This window comes from Poecilia reticulata, linkage group LG11, assembly GCF_000633615.1.
Source record: "Poecilia reticulata strain Guanapo linkage group LG11, Guppy_female_1.0+MT, whole genome shotgun sequence".
Classification (NCBI taxonomy): Eukaryota; Metazoa; Chordata; class Actinopteri; order Cyprinodontiformes; family Poeciliidae; genus Poecilia; species Poecilia reticulata.
Genome location: NC_024341.1, coordinates 20,927,229 through 20,941,436, shown reverse-complemented (window position 1 = coordinate 20,941,436; position 14,208 = coordinate 20,927,229). Strand labels below are relative to the sequence as shown.

The 14,208-nt window shown below is 36.6% G+C and overlaps 2 protein-coding genes across 2 annotated transcripts; both read left to right on the top strand.

Moving 5' to 3' along the window:
- mrps21 (mitochondrial ribosomal protein S21) lies at positions 1–1,745 on the top strand. Its single transcript, XM_008422478.2, has 2 exons — positions 1–134; positions 1,239–1,745. Exons 1-2 carry the CDS (start codon positions 52–54, stop codon positions 1,417–1,419), a joined length of 264 nt encoding a protein of 87 aa, XP_008420700.2. The 5' UTR covers positions 1–51; the 3' UTR covers positions 1,420–1,745.
- Positions 1,746–5,900: 4,155 nt separating this feature from the next.
- ciarta (circadian associated repressor of transcription a) lies at positions 5,901–14,039 on the top strand. The gene is made up of 6 exons (XM_008422476.2): positions 5,901–6,243; positions 9,221–9,487; positions 9,569–9,644; positions 9,719–9,797; positions 9,894–10,047; positions 11,421–14,039. Exons 1-6 carry the CDS (start codon positions 5,938–5,940, stop codon positions 11,796–11,798), a joined length of 1,260 nt encoding a protein of 419 aa, XP_008420698.2. The 5' UTR covers positions 5,901–5,937; the 3' UTR covers positions 11,799–14,039.
- The last annotated feature ends 169 nt before the right edge of the window (positions 14,040–14,208 follow it).

The window sequence follows — 14,208 nt, the reverse complement described above, 5'->3', positions numbered from 1 at the left end:
CCAGTTAGTCGTTGCACTCCGGAAACAAATAAGGGAAGCTCCTGCCTCATCATGGCGCGGCACCTACGCTTCATAGCTCGGACGGTGATGGTCCAAGATGGCGATGTAGATACCGCGTACAAGACCTTGAACAGGTTAAATTCACAAATTCATGCATATTTCGGTATCAGTTTAGCTGATGAGAGCAKAACGCTAATGCTAGCCAGGTTAGCGCGAGCTAGGAGTTCAATGTCACAGAGTGCGACTGCGCAGGAGAGGCGACACATTTAGAGATTTCTTTCCGTTTTGTTACGCAGGATCAATAAATACCTTTAAATGTATTTGACAAGGGTTTTGAAACGTGACACAACTTGGTTTCCAAAAATACTTTAGTTTATAGGGACGAACTATTTATGGAGCACTGTTTATGAACGAAGAGGGCAGCAGGAAGTTCTTCAAACCAGAGAAGCCAATAAGAACACACACGCACAAATCTAATGAGCTAATTATGTCGTTGGACAGTTGTTAATTATGCTGTCGAGACATTTGATTTAAAAGAATGAAAATTATGAAGTAAATAAGAGTTAAACTAAACTTTTACGTCATTCAAACRACGCGCATCAAATTTAACTGCAATAAAAATAGTAAAGTATATTAAATACAATTATTTAAATTTGAGTTATTCCTTCATCATTGGGTTCTCTCAGGTGTTTAGAAAGGCTATTACAAAGGTGAAAGCCACAATAAGAATATTATACAACACTGTGGACTTTTGTTTTAACTTTGCCTGTAGGCATTATTTCAAGGGAAGACGGGTTTGGATGGATTTTACAATAAAATCTGATCTGATTATTCTGATTGATCTCAAATGTCAGTAGAACCTTAAAAATAATTTATAAATGCTAAGACATTTACATTTTGCGGTAGTTTTGCCAGGATTTTCATGAAGACCAGTAATCTATTCTGCATGTAATAAAAGCTTATTTGAAAGGGAAAACAGGCCCACACACATAACAGATTCTTAACCACCATTCTTGGTTCCAAAATGTCTGAGTAAGTATAGTATAAATTAAAATGTTTAAGTTAGATTTATTTTAAAGAGATTTGTTTCATGAAGGACAATTTTGCAACCTGGGATTGTTGTGAAATGCAGAAACTGGAATCTGACAGTATCCCTTTCCAGAGCTCCTTGYTTTGAATTTGGTGTTTCCTCACTTAGCTGTTCACCCTTTTTGGTTTTTTTTCTCGACATTCCCCAGAATCCTAACCCAGGATGGGATCATCGACGCAGTGAAGCGCAAACGCTACTTCGAGAAGCCCTGCCGAGAGCGACAGCGCAAAAACTTTGAGAACTGCAGGCGCATTTACCACACGGAAATGGCACGAAAGATTGCTTTTGTCTCCAGGACAAACAGAGACGATCCCTGGCTCGGTTGCTAGGGAAAGTGTTGAAGAAGGACGACACTAGCTATGTGTTACATCTGATGGGAATGGTTGAAAGCAAATCGAAGAACATTTTTAGATGTTCATTCATTTGGAGAAAAAAAAAAGGCTGATGGTTTTCTGCAACTTTCTTGATTCATCCAAGCTGTGAAACATGAGCATTTATCCACACTCAGTAATCTCTGGTGTTACCGTGTTGTGGTTATTGTTTCCCCTGCAGCCACAGGAAGACCACCTAGATGTGATACTTTCTCGTCTCCATTTATTCTGTTCATCTGTCATCTAAAGTTGTGTTAATAAAATAACTATCTGAGATCTCTTGACACTTGTTTTCGAAGAATTAATGTCAATTATGAGAAGTTTAGGTTTATAATTTTTAGTTGCTGCTAAAAGCAAACAAAAAAAAAAGAGCCTTGTTGATTACATTCAGGCTTCCAGACCAGTCTCTTAAAGTTTTGCTTAAGTTTAAAAAAAAATAAAAGGATCAGCCAGAAATAGTTTTCCCTTAAATATATAGGCTACAATTTTATGCATTTTGAATTTGTATGCCAAGTCCTGCATAGCAGCTGTAGTCTGTGAACTCAAGTTAATCTAGGGAATGTAATCATAAAAATGAATAAATGACTACAAACTGCCTGAAACTTACATTTGCTGAAGCATTTTGCTTGCAACAGTCTTCCCTTTACATAWAAAATGCTAACTTTTAATCAGATTTGAGAAAACATTTTACGATTTAATATCTTCTGAATGTCAGCGATGTTACAGTGGAACAACTTGAGTTTTTGTCTGATCTCACAGCTGCGATTACATGTCACAGGGCAAGTTACTGTGGAACATCGCCTCTGTCGCCCAGATGTGGAGCTGTTGGCTCAGTATCCCTGTTGGCTCCACATCTGGAACAATAAATGTGCTCAAATTAAAGCTGGACTGCCACTGCTACAACCGAGATCAAATAGTTTAAGTCTTTTTATACATCTTTACCAAGAGGCCAATCATTTTGAAAATGCTATATAGATATAAAAGGCTAATGCCTCTTGTGTTCTCGTGACAGTGAGAAACAATTCAAGTGGAATACATTTTTATAACTGACATGAAACTGACTTTGAACAGAGATTTTGCCGTTGCTTGTTCCTTGTTCGACAAGGAAGCTTGAATGAAATGCTCCACATTATTTGAGCTGGATGCTAATTGACTTTTATGAAATATAACTCCTACAGCATGTTGGCAGTTACTTGCTAGCAAGATGGATTGTCAGAATACAGTGTACTTGTTGGAACTGGAGTCTTTAAATAAATTATAGTCATAGTCCATAAATTACAATGTGTTCCTACGAGGCCTGTTTGTCAGATTGAAAGTACTTTTTGAAAATAAGAACCTCATAACAAGTAGTAAATATATTTTTATATTAAGCCCTCATTTTCGTATTGGTCTGATGTAATAGTCTAATATTAAATGTTGTGTCTCCAGCAGCATAGTGATCCTAATCATAATATAATGACTTGGATCAAAACATATCCCTGTTTTAGGATGGTCCAGTCAAAGTCCACGCCTAAATCCAGTTAGGATTCTGTGGCAAGACTAGAAATTGTGTTCTCACAGGTGCTCTCTGACATAACAGACATAACCCACACATGTTTTGAGAAATCTTCCTTTCAGCTCACAATTATTACAATTATTTTTTGTCTTTAACAAAAACATGTTAAAAGTCTATGTAGATTAAAAGAAAAACACTAAAAATTCTTGCAGAATGCTTAAGTTACAAGACAATTGCGAGGTTTTACAATGTGTAATTACCAGAGATGAATGAAGTTCAAGGAGAAAATGTCTTTGTTTTCTTTCTTCTTCTGAGTTTTTTCGATTATGTTCTTTGTCAAGTGCAGCCTAATGAACTACCATTGCACATTTTGTTTTCCATACTTACTGCATTTATTGGAGATGAGGAGTTTAAACTGTTCTTTTTCAGAGGCAGATATTTTTTTGACAAACAAATGGCAAATCACAGAGTAGAAAATTGGAAAATGAAGACATGAAATGGGAACTGTAGTGGATTTGAGTCCTTATTACTGTGACAAAGCAAGTAACTTGACAGTTTTTTTTTCTTTCTTTCAGACACCTGACAAAGACAATCAGTTCACAGGTTCTGCTCCTGTTCAGACAGAAATGTAACTTTCAATTTTGTATTCTCTACAAACACGTGTGACAAAGTTCAATGAAACGATGACTCACAGAAACTAAGATCATGTCTGATCTCTCTGATGGTTAACATTTATTTTAAAATTAAATACATTAACAAATTAAAGTTATTTCAGTTATATTATTGAGTTGCTTATGTACTGACAGCATTATTATTGAGAAATACGTAAATGTTTCTGCTCGCTCTGTTACAACCTACACACAAGCATGTGCAGGGACGAATGCCAACTGAGGTAAAGGTGAAAACTTGGGCTATCATCACTTATCTGTAGATTTAGACAGCGTGTACAGTGTAAGATCGTTTCTGTGATAAATGCTCAGAAATTCAGACAGATTCCAACAAATCAGGAGGTTTATTCCCTCAGTACACTGAGGCTCTGTCTGCAGACGGAGCCTTTAGTAATGGCCGTACTGTACTGCTTCCCTGGGTTCTTTATCAGCAGGTTGCTGTGACTGTGTGTGTTTGCATGGCTACAATATCTGCTGTGTCGCAATCAAAAAAGAAAAAAAAAAAATCCTGAACAAAGTGTTCCTATGCAAATATCCAAACGCTTGTCAAGCCTGTTGCAACAAAAAGCCATAAAAAGGTACACTGCTGATCTGCACCTGACGCCTCCACTGTACGGTCTAACAGGAAACTCTGGTTCTCTGATCTGTCAGGTGATGTGTACGATTGATTGCGACTGTTTAAAAAAGTTAACCATGTTTGAACTTTCTCCTTCACACCCAGAATTTTAGCAGCAGCGCCTTTTCCTTTTATTCTGTCATATTGACCTTRCCGTTTAATAATTATCATTSTGATTAGAATAATTTWTTTWTTTWWATTCTCCATAGTTTTCACATCCTTTCTTTTGAGTATCTCGTGTGCACTGAAGAAGTGATTCACTCCTCCAGTCTATGTGCTATTATGTAATTCTGCTGGACTTAATTTAGAGCCCTCTCTATGGAAACTTCAAATGGTCTGCAAATATGTATACCAATCTTGTGAAGTTTARTAATGACAACTTTATAGAAATAAAATGTTTAAATTTGCATTGTTTATTTCATACAGTGCTGTGAAAACGTCCTCTTTCCCCATACAGATTTCACTTCACTTTAGTGCTTCAGATCATCYAATATTGTTCAATATAAGATGAAGATAAACTYGAACAAACACAAAATATATTTTTACAAAAGCCACCCAAAGAAAACAAGCGTAAATGTGTGGAGGTAGTTGTTTCTCTGAAGGTAATAACTGGTTATGCAACAGGTGGAAGCAGCAACTCCCATTAAATGCCTGCCACAACTGATAATGAGCCTTTTATACCAGTGTGGAGGAATTTTGACTCCGTCTATTTTTGCAGAATTGTTTTAATTCAGTTACGCTGAAGAGTTTTTGGGCATGAACAATTTATTTGCAGGTCAGGCCASAGCATCTCACMTGGATTCAGGTCCAGACTTTAACTTTGACTTTGACCCCCCTCTCCCAAAATAGCTACGAAAGGACTGAAACAGCAAAGGACCAAAAATGTTCCAGGKCCAAAACGAACCAGTACACCAAGTTAACTTGGTTGTGACGTGAATCCCAGATCTGCAGTTTAGAGCCAAACTAAGCATAACTGTTATTTTGTGCTACCAACTAGAAGCAAAACAACTCATTAATAGTGTATTTCTTTGCTTTTAAGGTTTTAAAACTATAAATGAGCATGTTCAAAAACATAAGAACAATGCAACAACTGTAAATAGAAACAGAAAGAATTCCTAATAAACTGTTCACACGAGAAACTTTCATTACATTTTCAAAATATTTTAGTGAAGCTCACATTTATGAATAAATACTTGGGATTAATGAATGATCAAAGTTAAAGCTTCAATCCAAGGATGACAATTTRTACCATTTAGTGTCTATTGACCTGTAAACGAGAAAAAAAAGTTAAATCATAGATGTATAGCCTTTTTCTTTCACAGTGCTATTTAAGTCACGTTGCTGTCTTCAGTCTACATATTTACCACAATTGGAGACTTACTGGATAATGTGACTGGCTGATAAAAAAAGGTGAAAACACTGACTTAATGGAGTGTCTCTGAATAAATACACTCTAAACGTGACCTGCTGTTTCTCTTATTCATTCGTTGCGTTATATCCATTGGAAGAGGCCAAATGTGACCCTGTTATGAAAAGCTAAAAATTTTAACAGTTGCCAGCAGCAGCCGCGTGCAGCTCCCCCTCTTCAACGAGCCACAACACTCACACGTGCGGCAGCCGGTGGTGAGGCGGTACCACCGCGTGTACAGACCAACCCGAAACTAAGGATAGCGCCGATTGGTTGAGGCTTCCATCCAATGAGAGCGCTCTCGCTTCTCGTCCAATCGCAGCGCCGTACCCTTTTGGCGCACGTGCGGCGGCCGTTGAGCTTCTCCGTTCTGGCACTGTTTGTTCGGAGATATCCATGGAGTGAGGGGAGGAAAAGCGAGACACAGACGACTGGAGGAACAAGGGAGGAGCCGAAGCTGAACCGGAGAACAAGACAGGATTCACAGCTGAGCGTATTCACCGCTAGCTCTGTGCTCAAGTCCCCTTCGCTTGTGGGGAACAGTTTCTCAAAGTATAGTTTGCAAAGTCAGTTTCTGGATTCTTCTAGCAGAAAGGTAAGAACTATTCGCTCTACGTCTTTGTACGTCTGAATATTTGACGCACACAGATATATATTTGGAGGTGGAGAAGCACTATAGGAAATGCATGCTTAAAACAGTCATATATTTAAACATTGGTGGTTCATTAAAGGAATAAAAAATGGATTAAACTGTTCTCTATTAACTTGACTGGATTGAAAATGTGGGAAAACTCAATAGCAGATGAGGACATAGGTTTTATACGAGCAGAGGAGTGTTGTATAAGAGTGTGCGTGTCTCAAATGATTTATTTCCAGGCTTGTTGTGAACTTTTTAGCCACCCCCTTGTGACTCTTGTATAACAGCTTTCCCCCCTATTTAATACTTAGTACCGCAAAAATAATGTATAATAACTAGAAAAGAAACAATTTCTGACACGGCACCTACCAAATAAAAATACAGTTCTGAGGGGTTATCCTCCATCTCCAATGAAGAAATCATTTTTCAGCTGCAGATTTTATTCCATTATGTAAACTTGTTTCATTGTCCGTCCACTGGCTGGCTGGTTAGGGTCTTTCCATTTTTGTTATATTTTACAATACAAAGTCAGTCCCATATTTTTATACATGATTTTCCTAATGACAGTTCCTCCATGTGCACATATACAACATTGGTCAGTCAATGTTGACACGTTCTAGTTTGTGTTTTTGTGTGTGAAATTGTTCATAGGTGTATTGTATATGTGTGAAATACCTTTGGTGTATTTTTTTGTGAATTGCAAATTTATTTTGGTAATCACAGAAACCAAGGGGTAGGTGTTGTCCGTCCCTATACAATCAGTCCCCAATTTTGACTTTTAACAAATGCTTGTTGAACCTACTGTTTAGGTAGGTTTTTACAATATTTCCTTCTGTTCTGCATATGTATAAACATTTATGTGAATTTTCAAACTTTTTAGTTCTGATTCAGAAGACCATTATTTTCAGTGTCTGACCTGCTGATCACCGATCAGAGGTGATTATGGGAAAATGGGCCAATTCCAATATTTGCTCGCATTACCAGACGGTACTAATATCCGTTTGGCAAATTACTTTGTGCTTCCAACTTTAGCCTATTCAATTGTCTTTAGCCATAGTGCATACAAAATTATGCAAACTTTTTTTTCTCAACCTTTGACAAAGTCGGACCATGAATGGAGAAAAATGTGCTACATGCTCCCAACAGAAAATTAATTACAAGATAGTTCCCCGTTAGGCACCAAATTATATCTTGATTACCTATATCGATGTTTTGCTGAACTCAAAATAAAAACAAAAGAAATGAACTGTATGATGTTGGAGTCTTTGGCAGAATAAAAAAGTGGTAGTTTTCTGTTCTAAATTAAAAAATTATGTTTTTTAGGTAACTGTTGTAATAGTTTAGTTTTTAGCAAATTATGCAAAGCAAATKGCAACAAACAATTACAGATATAGACCAATGGCAAGGTTAAAGAGAGGTTCTTTCAGGCAATTTTGTCTTGATTTCAAATTGTTTAAATAATTCATATTCTATAGAAATTTGTAAAATAACAAATGTTCTTTTTCTGATGAGAATAMTAGGTTTAATAATTTGTCAAAACAATACTCCTAATAAAATTAAAATTGACATAATGCAGTCTCTTTTTTCCCCATCCTCCCTCATAAGAATAACACAGTGAAAGTTTAAATGTCTTTATAGTAGAACAGAAAGTATCTTTTATGTGTCTTTACGCTGACGATTCTGGCACTTTATGAGTTTATTCACCTGTGGTACAGGTGTTTTTTTTTTTTTTTTTTTGCTGTGTCCCGGTGTAATAAACTGTCAAAATTGATCACTTATCTTATCTTCATTACGTTATGGTTGCTCAAACATGAGCCAGACATTAGTCATAGGTCTGTACAATAGGTATACTGATATTGGTTTTAATATGCACATGGCASTGTGGAAATTTGTGCCATTTATTGAAGAATATAGTTTGAAATTAGAAAAACAACCATTATGTGATTAACTCTGAAATATAAACAAATAAACAGTGTAAATGTCTTTCTGCTTTGTATATATGGTCAACTGAAGATTATGAGTTGTTTATCCAGCTAGTTGTGACCAAAATCCTTATTTACATCTTAACAAGGATTTATTGAAAGTATTTCTTCTGGCCAACTTAGTGGTAGTTTCTTTATGACTTTACCACCTTATTGCCTCTTCATCTTTTAAAACTTCTTATGCTGCACTCAGTAGCAAGTGTCAAGGCTTAAATTACAAGTACAGAGATCCTGAATTCATTGTGCTTAAATAATAGCTAGCATTTACAGCAGTTGTTTTCTTTTAGTGATATTGAAGTAATGGTACATTTGGAGTTCAATGTTCATCAATATTCTATAGTTTTTAAATTATGTAAATTGTTTCCTCCTGAAAACCTGCTAAGCCCAATGTTAGGGGCGTTAGGGCAGTCTTCCAGTGACCTGTTGTRTTTTTGAGTTAAAAAATGTTTAAAGGTGACAGAAAATKTTACTAAGCATTACTAACAATACCTAAACACCAACTATAAAGTCTCAAAAAGGGGAAACATAGAAAAAAAACCCTAAAAGAAATAAATAAACAATGCGTAGCCTGGAGGGAATGCAAGTAAAGCCTGGTGGCCCGCCAGGCTGGTGTAAACCGTGATATAYGTTTTCATGTTTCCCCAAAATATGACGTCCTTTCCTCTTTGACTGGTGACATTTTCAGTTATGATTGTTTATCGCGACTTTTAAGGAGTGAACTGGAGTGCATGCCACAACAGACTCGGACACTTTTATGGCGACTTGCTTTTTCTTTCTTTTCTATGGACACTTTTTCACTGAAAGCAGAAAGTGACGTGTATTAAAAAATATGTTCGTGTCAGTATTTGAAATACTTTGCRTTTTTCCTGCAGTTTTTAGGAGTGAAATAAGTTTCAGTGCAGATMATTTATACAACAATAACAGTCTTGCACTAACTCTGTATGTCTCCGCAGATGAATTCATTGGGTAAATCTTCCAAATGGCCGTCTTATGACTCGCTTCCCTCCACCTCAAGCTTCCCCCCCAGCGAAAGCGAGCAGACTGAGGACGAGGCAGACATCTTCTCTGAGGGAGAAGGGGACGGCGTATTAAAAAGCTCCCTGCACTCAAAGTTTAATGGCGATCAATGTGAACTATACCCTGATGAAGCCAAACATTTGTCTCCTGAAACGGCTGCACTGAGGTCATCAACTCCAGGAGACTTGACCTTCGCTAAGAAAGTGAGCACAGTTTCACTAAAACAAGCTTTCTCCTTCTAGTGTTTCATTTTCATAACAAAATGTGTCTGTCTGTATTTTCAGTGTGCTGATTTGCACAGGTTTATCCGCCCTTTGCTGGAGCTTCTACAAGGATTACAGACTGGACGGTTTGACAAAGGTTTGTGGATTAATTACACCAAATATTGCTGTGTAATAAACCAACTTGTCTGACATTCTGATGTATGTTCCTAGGCTTAACCAGCTTCCAGCAGAGTGTTGCCATAGACAGATTACAGCGAATTCTTGGGATCCTGCAGAAACCTGAAATGGGGTAAAAAAAAAAAAAAAGTGCTTCTAAATTAAACAACTCAAGCAAATGTGTCATTATTGCTGATACTAATAGTTTCAACATTGATTTGTGTTGCAGTGAGAAATACCTCCAGAATCTGCTGCAGATAGAGATGCTGCTCAAAATGTGGTTTCCTCAGGGGGCGTTCAAATCTGAGGACAAATCCAAGCAGACCAGCTCTGCCTCACTTGCTTTACATCGGAGGAAAAATCAGCTCCACATACCGGTCAAGGTGAGAATCAAATGACATTAATACAGGCTGGTGCCTTTAGAAACAATGGAAAAAGTTTATTGATGTCAAACATTATTAAACTTTTTCCAATGTCGACATGCTCACAATAAGCAATAAATCAATTAATCGCATGAGAAATTAAAATGAGTGCAATAATTACCATTTGCATTCTTGTTTGTGTAGTTTGCTTAATTCTGCTCTTTAAAATAATTGAAAAACTGCCATTTTTAATTTTTTTATTTTATTTTACAAAAGTCCTTACAAGCGGTTTTGTCTGTCTGAGCTTTATTATTATTATGGTCTGAAGGGCAATTTTATATACAAAGACTTCATAATCCATTTTATTTATTCTTTTGTTTATTTATTCTGGATATTTAAAATGTCTTAGAGGTTCGAATGTTTGGATTAAAGTTTATTCACCTCTAAGTGGGTGTAAAGCCTTTATCATTACATTTGTTAAAAATTGTCTCAAAAATGACAATATTATCATTATTGAAAAAATGTCTCATCCTGTCAAGCCTGTGACTGACCAAAACAAAGTAATGAATAAATGTGCAGTAGATGCAAAACCAATGAAATTGGAAAAATGTCGGCAAGTTTGTGTTCATCCCAGCTTCCTCTGGTAACGAAAAAAATTTCAGTTCATGTCTTTCATGTGTGTAATTTCATCTGAGTATAAATCCAGATGTTCTCTTAAAATAACTTTAGGGAATTATGAAGACCAACGACAATCAGATCAATGATAAGGCTGTGGAGAAGCCTGGTGAGGTTGCAAAAAATAGACGTTTGTGTAGTGGAGAATTGACACAATCCATCACTCTGAACACGACATCCTCATACTGAAACATGGTGGTGGCAGTATCATGCTGCAAAGATGGGTTCCTTCTGCACAGCCAGGAAAGCCTCTTGGTGTTATTGGGAAGATGGGTGGAGCTAAATAAAGAGTCATTTTGGAATAAAACCTGCAAAAAACTGAGACTGGAGAGGAAGGTTCAAATGCGATAAAGACACCATCGCTGCATGGTGGTGGCAGCATCATTCTGTGGGTGACTAAATACAGATGTGTGCCTAAAATCATGTATTCTGTATTTTGAAAACCATGTGTGTTATTCACAACTTTGTGTTGGTCTATTACAGAAAACAAAATACAAAAGGTATACGGAGTATGGATACTTTTTTGCCACTTTATATTAAGGACAGTTTATTAAACAGAGATCACCTTTAAAGGGAAATAAATTATGTTTAGCTATATCCCGTTCATACATCTGTTATCCGTGATGTGGTGTTTTTGTAATTCAAGCTTGTTATTTCCTCCAAGACTTTTTTTTTTTTTTTTACAGTAGCAACATTTGGTTCTATTTTTTCCTCTGCAGAAGAGAAAGCTGAGCTGGTCAGACCCCGATGTTGCCGACAGTCTCCCGGCGAAGCAAAGCCACCGTCAACACGGAGAACACGAGAGGTGCCACGCTGCCGCTTCACTTGACACCGCTTCGACATGTCTTCCTCTAGCTCCAGAAAATCAGATCACGTCAGAGGAGAAAACTGCTGACACAGAAGTGGATAACTGCTCAGCAGGGCAAAGGTTTACAGACAGGACTGGCCCTTTAAGCAGGGCTTATATATGTGGCAGGAGAGAAAGYGAGAACCCGACGCGCACTGAGGTCTTTCTGCCCTCCTCGCGCCGCAGCCCAGCTACGCAGGACTGCTCGGTGTCTTCGAGCAACAGCGTTCCTACGACTGACTCACCTTAACTGGCTGAGGCTGACCTTGCTATCACATGGAGGTACCTCAGCTGGAGGGCGGACCGGATTACATAAGTATAAGGTTTGGCTTGAAGCCAGTCTGCCATGCCTGCAAGGCACATTAAATCAGAGGAGGTGGAGGAAGATACTTATTAACCCCCGACTCTCTGGGTTTCTTTTCCTAAAGTGGCCGTGTTATATTATTTTTATTAGGAGTTGTTGTTGTTTGCAGGAAGGTAATGTTTTTCTATGAAACTAAGTTGAAGGAGCTTGGATTTTTTTTATTATATATTTCTTGTGTGTTAAAGCCGTTTTTACTGTTTTTATATTTTTTTCATAATATACGACAGCTTGAAAAGTAGCAGCACAGCATTCTGAAAATAATACCAATAATGATTTTATTGTTATTATTATTTTAGAAGCTGCTGTTTGTAGGAAGGTGATGATGCTTTGTGGAGAACTGAGTTAAAATAGCTTAGGAATATTTGATATTTCTTGTGCAATAAAGCAGATTTTTACTGTTTTGTACTTTTACACATTTAAGGCAGCCCAAAAAGTAATGACAAAGAATTAAAAAAATAAATAAATAAAAGTATTTTATTTATAACGGTGCTCTCAGAGGCGTCTGCACCTGTGCAGGAGGGAAAACGTGCGACTCTGCCGACAGGCAGTTCAACACGCTGATCCCCTGGTGTCTGCCCCACACTGGGAACTGCCACATACCGTTAATATTTTTTACTCTGTCCTGCAGTAGTAGTGGCCTCATTGCTGATTTCTGGCAAATTGTAAAAGTAAAAAAAAATATTTTGCAGCTTCCTTGGATTTCTAAGAAAATTTTACTGTATTAATTTTACATTTACAAGAAGTCAAGCTCTCTTCAGTCACATCGCCTTCAAAAGCTGATATTTATGACTATTTTACATATAGTTTTCTATAAGTGACTTGGAGACGCTCCAAAATTGAAAAGGATCTTCCTTTGCCCATTTTCTGCTTCCAGCTACAATTAAGTTACTTTCTGGTAGATTTTTGTCATCTTGCTGACTTACATTATCTCACACTGTCCAGYGTTTTAGATGAAACTAAATGATGTAGGAAAGACATGCAACTTCTGCCAAGATGTGCCAAACAAAGACATTTTTACATTTTCAAATTGTAAGTGGCTTATAAYGATGTCACAAATATTTTATTTATTTTAGTTTTGCTTCTCCACTTAATATGAAAATTAAAAGGATTTTTCTGCAAAAACACTTGCGCAAAAAAAAGAAAAGAAATACTCAGCTGAATATGATTCTGCATATTGTGCTATTTATCTTGTGAGTTGCCACCTTTTGCTTTTATTGGAAATATGTTGCAGTGGAAATTTGTAGCAAACAACTTAAAATATTTATGCCTGTGTGCATCTGAGTTTGTGTATCTGCACTTTGGATGAAAATGAGGAAATGTTACATGTCTGTGAACATCAACRAAGTTGTGAAATTATTTATAAAAGCATTACTTGATATTTTTAATTCCATCGGCTGGTTTGTGTTACACCTCAGAGGTACTTGAATTATAAACGCGTGTCACTGCAGGGAAACATTTGAAGAATAGTAGCATAATATATACTAAAAGCAAGCATGATGCGGAAGTAAAAACCAACTTCTGTGCCTCATTTATGAGATTTATCACTATTATTTCATAAAATTGGCAACACTAAGTGCAATAAGAAACGTAAAGATGAAAGGAACTGAACCATTTCTGAACTCATCGTTTTTACTCTTACAAACATTTTGGTGAAGTTTTATTCATGTTGATTGACGTCTCTGATGGTTTGTCATTGTCAGAGCCTTACGTATAAACACGAATAACAGTGGAAATTATACAACAAAGAAAAATCAAGTGCATAATTTTTTATAAATGATTTAAAGAAAACATGCCACTGCAAACCAGATGTGCTTTTTGTGCAGGTGTTTTTCAGGCTTCATTATTTTGAATAATTCAGTGTTACTTCATGTAGAAACAGTAAGCACAAGGCAGAGAACAACATGTGTACAATAAAACTTTGTGTTTTTGTTGTCAAACTGTAATATGTGACTATATTTGTGAAATAAGACAAAAGTTCTCTCTTTGCAGTTGTACTTTTTAAAAAGGTCCAGTTGTTTTTTTTGTTGAGGCCATTTCTTTGTTTCTTGTAAATCATATTGTCCTTTCAGGTGAGTGCTTGAAATTTTTTTTTAGATATTAAAAGACTGAAATGATTTATTAACTCCATTTGCTGGTTTGGAGTTTTTAATGAAACGCCTTCAAGATTATTTAAACACTCTGAAGTTCTCCACATTACAGTAACAAACGTTAGTGGGGTTTGACCAACACAAAATAATTTGAAGTTGAAGTAATGTGGTATATGGGCTTAAACCTTTTCTATGAATAAAAATAAAAA